Source organism: Acipenser ruthenus, chromosome 1 (assembly GCF_902713425.1).
Source record: "Acipenser ruthenus chromosome 1, fAciRut3.2 maternal haplotype, whole genome shotgun sequence".
Classification (NCBI taxonomy): Eukaryota; Metazoa; Chordata; class Actinopteri; order Acipenseriformes; family Acipenseridae; genus Acipenser; species Acipenser ruthenus.
This window is the reverse complement of record NC_081189.1, coordinates 65,448,242-65,462,640: the sequence shown is the minus strand read 5'-3', so window position 1 is coordinate 65,462,640 and position 14,399 is coordinate 65,448,242. Positions and strand designations below refer to the sequence as shown.

Sequence of the window (14,399 nt, the reverse complement as noted above, 5' to 3'; positions counted from 1 at the left end):
GGTATGTCAGTGTCTTACCATTGGTTGTAGAAACTTTCATTTCATTGGTTCTTTGTTTCCTGCGGTGGGGGTTGTGGGAATGGAATATTCTGATGCTCAGTTGAGCTGCAGCGGTTGAAGAGGCAACATGTCCTGTACACACTGATGGTTTTGCTTACCCAGGCCTGAATTATGTATAAAGACATTTATTTTGTAGTCTAGTTGCTCTGCCCCACTGTGATTGCTATGTGTGCTGTCTGCTTTCGGAGCTGTACTATTTGCCAGTTTGTCTTTCATTGGTTTGGCGTCATTCTCAATTGACTCAATTACTCCACTATTTTTATTTTGATGGTTTCTATTTGTATTGTAAGGGTCTCAATCGTGCTTAAAATGTTTGAAGTGAATGATACATCTTTGTAAACATTTCACTTTTCATGCTGTGTTTTAAGAAAAAGAACTACAGTACTTCTTAAACTAAAATAGAGTAAAATTAGATCCGGCTAAGAAGCAAAACATACTTCTATTGTGACTAACCCACATATACTGTAGTTATTTTTTGCTACGACACACATAATACATGTTATTTTTTGCTATATATTAATATATTTTTAAAAAAACATTTTTTTACAATGTATTTAATGTAATATCTAGTTATTATCAAGGAAAAAACTCAACCGTTGCATTGGAATTATACTATTGTTCTCACAAAGTATTCATTGTTGAAAAATGAAATCGCCTTACTGTGATATAACCAGCTATGTTGGTGCTTAGTTAAATAACAACATTGCTGCTATACAGTGTCAGCCAGGTTAAGATCATGTCTTAACTGGGGCCTGGATTATGTGTGATAAGAGTGGCATGAGGGTATGAGGTGAGAGGTTACCTCATGTCAGGAGAGGTAGGCTTACAGGAATTGCAAGACATCTTTCTCTACCAGTCATGTGTCTTGGCATTTTACAGAAGCAGAATCAACAGATTATCATCATACTGCAGCCACCTGAGCTTAATCCACCTCTCCACAGCCTAAGAAAAGACCTCCTTGAAGAAATGGAGTAATACCCTAAGATATACTGTAAAGAAACTACAAAAAGTATATTTTAATGTACAGTACTGGTATATAACCCCTGGAACAAGCATAATAGTGAGTAAGAATACTAGCAGTTTTGTACAGGTGTTATATATCCTGTTTACACCTAACATTGGACCAATAACAACTTTGGGACAGCTGGCAGAAAAGACTCTTATCAGTTGTAACTCCTGTGTACACTAATGCAGCACTGCAAGATTGCAGCAGTAGTGTTACCTGTCTATTTTCTGCAGTACTGTGGTCCATCCCTATGGGAACCACTGTAATGGGTACCATTGGCTTAGAGCCATCCCTGCAATGAAAGTTATGAAACTTTCTGATTTTGAAGCAAAGCTGGGGGCATCATCCATGAGGCAGATCTAGTGTACTCTATATCACTCCTATGTTCATCTCCCTAGGTGATTTATTTGCTACAATATAGAATAAAAAATAAAATAAAAGTTGGTTTGTGAAATATGGTTTACAAAAGTAATGGCTATTTTAATTTTATAATTAGACCCCATGATGTTACTAAATTGTTAAAACATAAATCAGTGTACAAAACTTATAAACAAGAAAAAGCCCATGTGTCCTAAAAATAAGTTTGGCAAATTTAGGCAGAATATTAACAGCAGGCTAAATCTGTAGGGTTATTTGATATAAAGCGATGTCTGTGGAGTTATATACTCACATTTAAAAAAATGTTTGGGGCAAGCTATAGATGTGCTAATGTGTTTCCAATTACTATGTTAATGGCTTAGGAAGGTTCAAATGTATTTCTAAAAACAAGCAGGAATGTTCTTCTACAATGCTCACTTCTATGTTACAGAAATCTCACTTTCTGATTGCTAACATGTGTACTTCCAGTAAGAAAGTTTATAAATAATATTAGTAATGAGTAGCAATTATGGCTTTTTATGTGTCATTAACTATTTTGAGTTTTGGTTTCAAGCTTTCAAAATCTGTAGGGTTGTGTTGTGAATTATGGGTGTTTTAGACTAACAGAAAAGGAAATTAAGGATTTCTTTTGAATCCTGAAATAAAAAAAATATGTTATTTAGAGCCATAAATAAAACACAACTTTAACTATTTTGCTGTGCAGTACTTTCTTGACTTGTGTGTACTGTATATATACAGTCAAACTGATATAATGTACCACATTCAGACCAGAAAAATGGTACTTTATAAGCAAGATATGTTATATCTAACAATGACTTTATTTCAATGCAGAGGGGGAAAAGGGATCTATTTTTTAGAAACGACAGCACATATAATGCATATTCGATGAATTTAGAACAACGTTTTGTAGAAAAAGGGACAAAACTGTATTTGACAAATTTTGAACATTTGGAAGAAAACCAAAAAAGGTCTGCCCTCAGAAATTAGAAATTATTTCCTTTATTTAAATTAAAAACATATATGTGAGTCATTTAAAATATGAATGTTGTTTCTAATAGCAGTTTGTGGTGTTTTATGGGTTGGGAGGGCTCACACCTGACTCTTTTTAATTTAAAGATATTGTGAAATATTGGGTATACCTTCCAGTAAGTAACTTCTGCCATTTTTCAAGATTTGTTTTTCACGCACCGTTTTTTGATACCGCACTCAGGTAGACAAGATTAATCAATCAATTATTAGATATAAAAATTAGATTTTAAATACTACAAGCTAATGCATAACCAGGACATGTTTGAGATGCTTTGGTGTACAAATTGGTGCCTTATGTGAAATATATGAAGAACTGATGATTAACCTGTAATGACTGATGTGTTTTAGTTTTTTTTTAGAAATAGAGGGTAGAAGATGAAATGGAAGAAAAGTGGATTCAAATAATTTTTTGGGGGGATTTTCTGTAATCAGATAATTTTACTGCAAATAAAGTGCAAATAAAAATCTCTCTCTCTCTCTCTCTCTCTCTCTCTCTCTCTCTCTCATTACAGTTATGTGCTGCTGCTTATTTCCAGTTGTGATTACTCAAACCTGTTTTTCTCCCTTTTTGTGAACTGTGGTATTGCTTGTCACATTGAAAAATACAGGGTACTGTTTGTTAGAACAGAGCCTAATAACAAAATGCTGAAATTGTAAAAGCTTCTCTTTGAATTCCTCAGGAAGCTAATGACGCTTCTTTGAAAATGGTTGCCTGTATGTCATACATAATTCGAGATCGGGCAGTAACGTTTTTTTTCGTCTTTTCTCGGGCAGTCAGTCACGTTCCTGTTGTGTACTCAGACAGGCACGTCTTGTTTTGGCGATTTTAATATATATATATATATATATATAAATATATATATATATATATATATATATATATATATATATATATATACTATTTAATGCATCACTATACTCACATTTAAGATGCAGGTCTTTTTTGAGAAGAAAAAATTGGTGTCTTAAATTCAAAGGAATACCGTATATATATAGTTTATGTATGTCCCAAAACTAGAATCAGTAAAAACAAACTTATAATAATGAAATGACTGAGTTTAAATGTAAAGCCATACCAGCAATCTGATACACATTTTACTACTTTGGTTTTATAGAAGACATAATTTTTATTTTGTGAATTGTTACTGCATAAAACTATTCTTTAAAGAAAGCATATTTTCAATGCTCTGTAATCTATCACAGTCAAACAGTAAGCATTTTGAAAAACAAGTACACATACAATTAACAGGGCTCCCTGCTCCAACCAAAACAGAGATTTCTCTTTGAAGTAAATAAAAAAAAAAAAAAAAAAGAAAATAGAAACACTAAACCAGCCAAAGAATGTAGTAAATTAAGGCAGTTTTAACAAATATGCAACATATTCCTAGATTGTTTATAAAGTTCAGAATAATCTTTCAAATTGTTTTTCTTGTTACACTAATCTTTGATAAAAAAAAAAAGATACATAAAAAACATCAACAAGGTTATCTTTGAAATGTTTCAGCGCCATTTACTGTAGTCTTTTTTTATCTTTCAAGGAATAGATTTACAATCCAATTTCTTGTTACAGCAGGATTTAAGATCTGCATTACTACCAGTACCTCCCTGGAAGTTCTGGATACCTTCAGCAGCAATACTGCTTGGTTTACAAGCAATCTTGATTCAATCATGTGCCTATAATCTCCAAATCACCATTTTATCTGCAAATCTGATCTCAGATAGGTGTTTCCGCTTAGGGTGAATTCTCTCAAGCTATTTTCTGGTTATTAGACTGAAGGGGCTTAACTTTAAACACAGCTTCTAATTCATGCGAGTGATCAACATGACTGTAGAATACAAGCTACAATGTGCAATATGTAGGAATATCCATCAGAGATTACAGAGGAAGTACAAAAAGTAAATACTTGTATACAACTTCCAAGAACCATGGCATACCACATATTTGGAGCAGCTTAAGGTCTCTTATTTTCATTGACTTTGTTTTTTTTTTCTTATGTGTTTATTTGCAGCTCAGTTCTTTTACAAGACTGGTTGATCTCTCTAAAGTTAAACTTTAAAGTTGATTTATAGTTTTTACGTAAAATTAAGTATTTGTATTTAATGTAAAGTCTGGATTTTTGAAAGCCTTCCTCCTTATATTATTATTTTGGATACGATGTGGATTTTACATTAGCTTAAACAAAATTATTATTTAACAGTTTATCTTATCCAATAGATGATGAAAGACAAAAAGATGTAGCCTTTTTTTTTGTTGAAACCTATCAAGACTGTTGCTGGTTTTTACGAAATATGCACATTTTTAAAACACATACCACATATCAAATTCATGACTTCTAATCAGGATGTTTCATATTCTTTATTCAGTTTAAAATTTTAACAATTCCCAGGAAAAATACCAGATATACTTATGATAAGAGTGGAGCCATATGTCCATATTAACCTAGGCTTTCTTAGTGAAGATGGAGGAGGTGATGGGGAGTATTGGGTGGCAGGGAAGGAGTTAAAATCATCCCTGCAAACACACGTTGGAATGTGGCTGGAGCTGTCAGGTGTATATATAGGGTGATCACGGGTGTAGTTAGAATTGTGTTGGTGAAGGAATGGTGTGGTGGACGGTACTATGTGTTTGTTTTGAGTAATGTAAATAAATATGTGCGTATGAGCGCTTAACTACAGCTTCCTGGTCTCTGACTCTCCTTGGCAACATGCACCCCGTCACAAGCACCCAAGAACTTTTATATTCCAGTAATGGTTTTGGCAACAATAGTGTGTTACAGTTAAGAAGAAGTGTTTGCAGATTGAACATGACAGGATGTTGTAAAATAAGTGACAGTCGGTTAGGGGGCCTTTAAAAATGTCTCAGGAATGTGTGAACAATGTTAATTTACTTGTCCTTTAGAAAACAGCAAAGGCTACAGATGTGTGCAGTCAAGAAGATCTTGTGCATGCAAGGAGGTCAAATGTAGAGAGCAAAATAAGAACAAAAAGTTTTAGAGACGAGTAGAAGACGTTAAGGTAAGTTAAGATAAGGCAGGTTCCCAGAGACACTCCTGATAAATAACAACAGAACAAAACACCAATTGCATGTTACTGTCTAAAGAACATCTGCTTTTTTCATGTACTGAATTTCTAAAACCTCACGAGAGATACATTTTCCCAAAATTTCTCTTATTGCAAATCATCTTGACAGTAAGGATTTTTTCGGAATGAAATGCAAATGAATAAAACATTAAGGAAGTATTTATAAAGGGATTCCCCAGACGTTTTAACTTACCAATACAACTGTGTAAACGCCAGTTGTAATCAAAAGGATCTATTTTATTAGCATACACTATGGTGACAAGAGAAATGATTTATGGCTGAAGATCACTACAGTTTGGCCATCTGTTTATAAAAGCTGTTTAGGAACACAATGTCAAGATAACGGGGATTAGCCTTGCTCTTAAAATATAAATCCTTCCAAGACACATACAAAAATGTCCCTGAGGTGTTACAAGTGTCCCTCAGTTTACTATTAGCCAATGTTTTATCTGATGTATAAAAGCTCTTGATAACTTAGTGTTCAGTTTTAACACACAGTTATTTCTATTTCTTTCACTAATCTGTGGCATCGTTTTTGAAATAAATAATTTAAACAGATTAGATGAGAAACAGAAATGGGTTGTAAACACTACTGATTGCCTTTAATAATTTAAAAGAAATACTGTATACAGTTTTAACAAAATAACAGTTTCATGGCAAATGCATTTTATTTTTCCATAGAATCAAAACCCAGCATTTACACTGTGAAAGGAAACAGTTCTACAATACTTTTATGATGCTGTGTAATTTATCAGATAAAAACTAGGTCTGAACAAACTTGTTGCACAGAAAATACAACAGAAGTTTTAGAAGTGCTTGTCATGCCCATAGACAAAAGAAAGAAAGAAAAAGTGTTAAGTGAATTGCTTTATTGAATGATGCTACGGCTTTTGTCATTGCTCCATTAATTCACAACCTGTAACCGATAATATAATACCTTGATAAGAAATGCCTGAAGTAGGAACTGTCAGCTCAAATAGGTGGACAAATATTTATATAGAATTGGTTAAACAATGACATAATATTTATCAAAGCAGGCCACAAAAAAATCCAGTTGGTTGTCCAATACCTCGTTTCCAGGGACAGCCAACTGGAGTCGACTCGAGTTGGCCTGAATTCTCCCAGAACTCGAGTTAATGGACAACTCTAGTTGGTGAAAAAGATGGTGTTTCTATGCTTTCCTGAGTTACCCTAGTTATCACGAGTTGGGCAGGAAATACTACCAATTTTCCCAAGAAATACTTGAGTTAAAGGTCAAGACCGTTTTGTTGACAAAAATGGAAACTCATTCTGTGAATTTGCTGCAGACGTTATTAGCTACCCTTGAATGTGTGTGTTTTGTTTTAAAACTTATTTGCAAACACATTGCAAACTGGAGAAAACAGAAGCGAAGAGAAGGAATTGTGCAGATTAAGAAGAAACGATTGGAAATGAATGCAAGAAGGCGGTCGAGAATAAAGGCATGTAATTGTTGGTTGCACAATCTTATTTTAGTTGGTGTAAATTTAAATAATTATTTGTCCCCTGATAAATGTGGTAATAATAACATTAGTTTTGATTATCTTTAAACAAATCTGTTCTATTCATGTGGTTCATGGAAATATGGTACAAGATGGAAAGCTCATTAAGATCTTGGCTTGAATTTCTCCATTATCATAACCTGTAACAACAGTGTAACAGGAAGTTCACTGTACATGTCTGCACTAAATTAACAAACATTAAATGATATATCCTCACAAGGAAGTAACTGCTTTTATAAACTTACTCTGTAACCACGACAACACAAATAGAAAATGGCACTTTGCAAAATGTCAAATCCAAAATACACATGTAATCAGCAACCTTAGCAATAGTATGGCGATAAATACATAACACTAGGAATACAACTGGTTCACTAATTGGTTTTCAAGAAAGTATTGTTATAGTGGCAGAAAGCTTAAGGGTTCAGCAATACATATATAATTTTTTCAAGTACTCAACCCAGATACCACACATAGTCAAATATATTACTAAACTCTTTATGAAAATGTATATATCTATCAATCATATCTTGGCATGCTGTCAAAGGCCCAGGTCCCACTGGACAAAGTGACTTCTGTTAAACCTATTCAAGTTTAGACAGATGTCTTCATAAGTGCTCCACTGGGGCACTAAGAATGCAAAATGTCAACTGCCCTTTTATAGGAAATTCCTCCTTATCCAAGGTTTAATTCTGGAATGGGATTGACTCCTCTCACTCTGTATATTTAGAAGTGGTTGGGGGCAGTTACCCTTCTGGTTCTATTTTTTTTTTTTAAATAGGAAGGATAATGAGTAACTTTGAAACTGTAATGATTCCTTTTTCAGGCAGAAAAAATAACTTACAGTTAATGTACATAAGAAAAAGAACTACGACTAATGAATAACATGGAAATAAGAAAGTGCTTTAATATTGCAAGACCTTACATGTCACGTGAACGAACTTTTCATGTCATCTTGCTAGAAAATGTAAAACGGTTAATCAAAAAATGTGTCAAGCTGCAGCCTAACCAAGCCGTAGAAAATATATCTGTAAAATGTAAACTGTGCCTGAGAAATAACTATTTGTAACTGTAACTTCTACAACACTTCCCATAAATCATACTGGGAATCTCAATTTCAATTAAAAATATACTATAAATTGGCCCCTGTTTAACTATTCCCTTGTTATGGTTGCTTCAGGCGAGTTAAGCAGCAATCAGTACCTCACTATCTGCATTCCATTTCTAAGGCTTCAACAATATCTGAATACAAGGCCTCGACCTGCTGTAAAACCTACAGAAATACTGTTCTGTTTTGTATCTTATTTAATTATACACACATGTTCAATGTAAAGGAAACCATTAAAGCAAACTACCCCCTAAATGTAATGACGTCGGGTTCAGGGAGATTGAACAGGGTTATAACAAATAAGTATTAACCTTTCTATTTCAAGGTTGCATATGGGCTTGTCATGGAAATGCAGTAGAATTGAAAATGTCTATAAATTCCACAGTGTTGGAATTAAATCTATTGATATCAATATAACCGTGGAAAATTCTAGATTATACTGTGGAAAATACCTGCAAATATAAAAACACAGACAGTTACAATCTTCAGCTTTTACGGTTATATATTTTAAACTGAGCATACACTCATTCTCAATCCCCCCCCCCAAAAAAAATAAAAATAAATAAACATTTACTTATTTGAGAAATAAAAACAGAATAATAACATCAAATGAAAGATTCAGAAACTTACTCTGGTAGAGAACGTCTAATGATTGAGTGCACATGTCTATAAACATCCAGTTTGGACAAGCAGCGGCAAGATGTATGATTGGCAAAGCTGACTGTCACTGGTTTTGGTCCTTGAGACAGCGGTACTGTAATTTCAAACAACTAGAAGAGGATAAAATAGGACAAAATCAAAAAACATGACAAAAAACATGACCATAATTTGACATTCTTGTGGAACACAACTGTCTGCAAACACCATGACTCTCAACAAATTAGTTTATTTTATCAATGTTGTTTATTCTAATACAAATTGTTACAGCATTGCTAACAATGGCTGAGCATAGTAATTTCTTAATCATATAATTTTTGTTTAAATAACTTGTTTGCCAGAGCCCACACAGCTGTGTCAACCACAAGTGCTTATTTAAAAGTGTTCAAAAGAGACAGCAGCATTACTTGAATTAGCAACTCATTCAAGAATAAATTCTTAAAAAGATTTCAAGCCTTGGGAATATGTTTTCAAATAAATGCATTATGTACTCCCATTTACTGTTATGAAGTAACTCCATGTTACCATGAGTATCCTAATTAATTATGTTTTCATGCACAAGATCCAATAACCCTTAAAGTGTACATTAATAAGTGAACCTTTTCAGTTTTTGTTACTTATTTTGCAACATACATTTTCATCGAGAAGAAATAAAGGTTTGCATTAAATTGCACTTTTCACTTTATAAAAAGTGATATAACTGCAATGACTTGTCAAAAACATTCATTTTTATCAATAACCAATTTCAGTTCAACAGTTCCAGTAAGTATATATCAATATATTACTTAAAGGGCCATACAATTTGTATTTGGAAGAATTTACTCAAGTGGTTTCCACCTATTATTTATTACAGTTCTTAACTGAAAAGGCTGTTACTTCACGGACTGTTACAGAATTCACAATGGTCATTAAAACCAATCTTCTTGACTCTTTCCCTTTACTACACGGCCATAACACTTGCAGATCAACTCTGTTTTACAGACACAAAAATTTGGCATTGATGCACCATCCCAACTATAAATATTCAAACTAAAACTCTTGTCACTGATAATGATGAAGTAGTAACAAGATGGCCTGACCTAACAACATGACCTAGGAACTGACACCACCTAATTTACTGGGTGTAACTCTTCCCTTCACAGGCTAATTTATAGCCATTTACGTATAGAGCACATATGATTTTCTCATTTATAGAATGTAGGCACCAATTTAATTAATTTGTGTAAAAAGAAAAAAATGGAATTGGCTTCCGTTCATTCGCAGCTGTACTTTAATTATCTCTGGGCACAAAACAAACAGCATTTACAGTAAAACACTTTTTGAACTCATAAGATAGGTCAGATAAAGGACAAAACAAGACATGTAGGTTCCAAAGGAATAAAGAGGGCACAATTCATGTGTGAAGTTTTAGAATACTGTATTTTAACTTTAGTAACAACTTACTGTTTTGCTGATATAAGATGTACTAATGTTCATGCACTGAAGTCCTTCATTGTTGCAGCAGCCCCCACATCTGTAGACAGACACGCAGGGTGGTTTAAAGAAGGTGTTTGTTGCTGCCCCAAACTCTTTTCCCACATCTAAACAAACCTCTCGTGGCATGCACTGGGTCTTTCTCCACTCAGTATCAATACCTGTCAAATGCATTTTGAAAAATCAGACAGAAGAATAAGTTGAAATACAATAGTGCTAAAAAAAATATATATCTGATGCACTGCCCACATGATTAGGTTTAAAATATGCTATTATATATGTGCATTAGTAAATAACAAACAATGTACATGCAAGCATTATCATAATTTAGTTAATTATTTTCTAATGTAATGTAAATGTCTTTTATTATAAATAGATGTTTCTACTTTTCTTCGAATAATAACTGTTATTGCAGTCAATATTATAGGAACAGACCACTGCAACAGGCACAGTAAAAATTAACTGGATCTGTCTAAGTGAACTCGTGGGACAGTTTAGTGTAGTTTACAAAAACAGTTTCAAATTTAAAAAGTACATATATATATATATATATATATATATATATATATATATATATATATATATATATATAAAGCAAACATGAGGAAAAACAAATAAATACAAAAATACTCAATGATCTTCAATATCCCACTACAGTATATTTCAGTTGTAGACCTTTCCTAGCTTACTGACATAACTGGGATATAAAGCCAGAGTTCATTGTGTATTCATTAAATACAACATTTCACTTTTAAATCTCATAATGGCTTTGACACTATTGGGCAGTAGGATCAGTAATCAGGGTCTCTTTTGCTGTAATTCAGAGATCTGATAGTTTGGTTTGGAAAGGAAACAATATCTGGCCACTGATGTCATTTTGTTGGGAAATGTTTCAAATTTCAGCAGCGTTTCTCCTGAGGATAACAGTAGGGATTACAAATCTTTCAGATTTTAATCTTTTGCTTGTTATGTTGTTAATTTTACATATAAAAAACAGGAATGGTTATCATATAGTACAGATATGATAAATGGTTCTGTACACCCTAGAGGGAAAACTGCTAGTTGCATATCCTCCAATAACTGAAAAATGTCCTTTGGCAGTTCTGAAATAAAATGAGTCTAATTATGTACTCATATTACAATAAACTTACTTTTTAAAATGTCAAGATTGTAAAATGCTGCTGCAAACACTAAGGGTTCCTCAGCCCTTGCGTCAGAGGCAGCTTTTTCTCTGTCTTGCAGATGCCCGCCTTTCTTTGACTGGCATCTTAACATATTCCAATATTTTGGGTAGACTATTTTCATGAGTTCATCCACACTGGATACAGACCGCAACTGTTCTTCTAGCTCTGGTTCTGGATAGTCCTAACAAAGAAACACAGGAGATCAGTTACACTGTGCTGGAGATCCTGAATGTAAAAAGTGCCTCAACAAAGTCAGTCTATTAAAAGAGTTCACACTCATTTTAAAGAAGCTTCATTAGCTTACCAATAAGATCCCCCATCTACGGTATTAGCAAAATGATTCAATTAAATTAGTAGCAGAGATGAGTAGTCTGTGAAATTTTTACTCCTTTAAATGGAATATTGTACTGATGATCAAAACGAGTTTTTTAATTAAAACACAACCAGCTGTGGAAATGTGTAATTCTGCACAGAAAGACACCTTTCTGTATTCTCCATATTTCTCTTATATACCCTGTCGACATTACCATAATAATGTGCAATACAAATGTGTTGAAATTACACAATTGCCATTGACTTAATACATAACCAAATATTCAAAACAAGATGTCGGTAGTGTGAATAGGATATTAGTTTCATAACCTGATTAACTGATTAACCTGATTATCTTTCTACCCATTTACCGAACAAAAAATGTGTGAATTAGTAACATCTCTTCAGTTAAAAAAAAACAGTTACTGCTGAGAGAGAAAGAAAAGCTGACAGTGTCATCTGGGATGATACGGAAACATCTGCAAATTGATTAAAAAATTGAACTAAGACTTCCTTTATATAAAGAGGTAGATAAATAACACAAAAAAAGAATTGGCTAACTGAGAAAGTAAATGGCAAATAGTTGTCCCCCTTCTGTTATCCTTGTTTGTTCAAGTTTGGAAAAACAATATTATTACCATAACTCAGTTCTCATTGTATTCACGGATCAGAATACTATTTGTATATAATTTTCCATCATCAGTCCATATTTTACTGCTCAGGATTGATGACTTATCACTGCTTCTCTCAAAGTTCAGTCCATTTTGCTTTTTGTTTTTCTTACAAATTAACGGTTTCTTCCTAAACAATCTTGCAATCTATCTACTGATGTATATCAGCTTCCCCAGTTTCCTTCCAACTTAACCACATCCACAGCTGTTTTCCTTCTGTCTAGTTGTCTTTTCCTGGTAGACCTCTGAGTGACTTGAGCTTTAAAACAGTAATGCATACTTGCATTAATTGAGTACTAATAAGGAAAGCACCAGTTCCTGTATGTGCTTAATGTATGCATACCTTTTATATTATTATACTGAATATATTTTGTACTGGGATGGTGCCATGAATCACATTTTTGTTTTTTATATAATCAACGACTTGCAGTACAAGAAAATAATGCAAAAGAGAGTTTTCAAAGGAATCATAAACAACCTGACCCATTCTTATTCTTATTCTTCTTCAAGTCGTTTGTAATTACTTGCTGAATATACTGTTTTAATACATGGCACATTGTTCGGTCTTGTTCAACAACAGAATGAAAATGTCTGGAAATGTAAAATCTCAACATTACTTTAACAAGAAACATTTGTAATGATGACTGTGGCAAGTGAGAAAAAGTGCACCATAATAAAATCATTTTTAAATAGAAAACATGTTATTTTACTGAGAGGTCACACCATTATATAGTTTCTCCTATAAAGTTATTGTATTCAACCTAGAAAAATATTCAATTGATAAAAATAATACTCATCATATGTGTGGTCTATCATACTGCCTCTTTCTGTCCACATTCTGATCTCGTTGGGTAGTTGTAATCTTCTGTATAGTATAACTCAATAAATATATCAAAAGAATTTTACAAATCATCTTTTTGAGAATACAATTTTGTAAGAAAGAACACAGCGCTGTTTCTGAAATTCAACTCAGATGCTTGATCTTTTTAACACTGCTGTATAAACAAGTTTTTCAGTATACTGTATGTACATTTAGATTAAAATATTTCCTTTGATTAGTTAAATTATTATTTTTTTGTTTATGCCTGGTGTCAAAACCGTAACTCAGCTGCTGTCAGAACAACTGCAACACTTACAACCAGACCTCTACCTTGCAGGCCTGCTTAACTTGGACGTCCCTCGTCCTGTGTTCAATTGGCATTCCTCTTTCAATGCAAGGTCTCGGGGTTATTTTGAAAAAGGTCAACATTTAACCTCTTTTCCAGCTACTACTCCTACTGATTAACAGTTTAACTGTCACATTACTTTATAAAATAATGGGTGGGTAATGAATTCTTCAATAACCTAGCTGCACTTTCTTCTGGTTGTCTTAATGCAATACTGACTGTAATTTTATTTGTGTAGAGCTATTAATCATAGTAATAATTGTATCTTGATTCTGTGTACACAACATTTTAACATCCAATTTTCCTTCACTTAGGACCAGTCAAAATTTATTTGGTAAGCTGAGTAGAATTTTAGCAGGTCTGGGAATTAACATTAAACACAAGCGTTGTAGTGTGAATGTGCAACATGCAGCCCCTTTGGGACACTCCTTCTCAGTGTGAAAACATGAGGGCTGTCAGTGGCTGCTGATGGAAACCGATACTTTTGTCTGGAACATTCCAGGAAGCATGCCCAGTTGCCCTCATGACTGACTGTAGAGTGATAAAACTCAAAAGATAATGTTTATGACTCCAGGGATGTCAATAAAATAACTTCTAGGAACGTGCTTCTCTCCACTGATTTAGTAGACATAATTAGCCATGTAACTCCAAAATCTAGTAATTCTAACATTTATATTTCTTTAATTTATCAAGTTTAAAAAGTTCTTACTACCAGTAATAAGAAATATATTGCACTGAAGTGTTTGTCAGTTTC

General features: G+C 33.4%; 1 protein-coding gene across 3 annotated transcripts in view; it reads right to left on the bottom strand.

Annotated features, from left to right (window-relative positions):
- LOC117420824 (vascular endothelial growth factor C-like) overlaps positions 1–14,399 on the bottom strand; it is a 54,443-nt gene that overhangs the window by 13,258 nt on the left and 26,786 nt on the right. For all 3 annotated transcript variants that reach the window (XM_034034493.3, XM_034034494.3, XM_034034496.2), the window contains 3 exons: positions 11,464–11,677; positions 10,283–10,473; positions 8,813–8,952 (listed from right to left, as the gene is read on the bottom strand). In XM_034034493.3, coding sequence (XP_033890384.1) covers positions 8,813–8,952; positions 10,283–10,473; positions 11,464–11,677 — 545 coding nt within the window. The remainder of the gene's footprint in view (positions 1–8,812; positions 8,953–10,282; positions 10,474–11,463; positions 11,678–14,399) is intronic.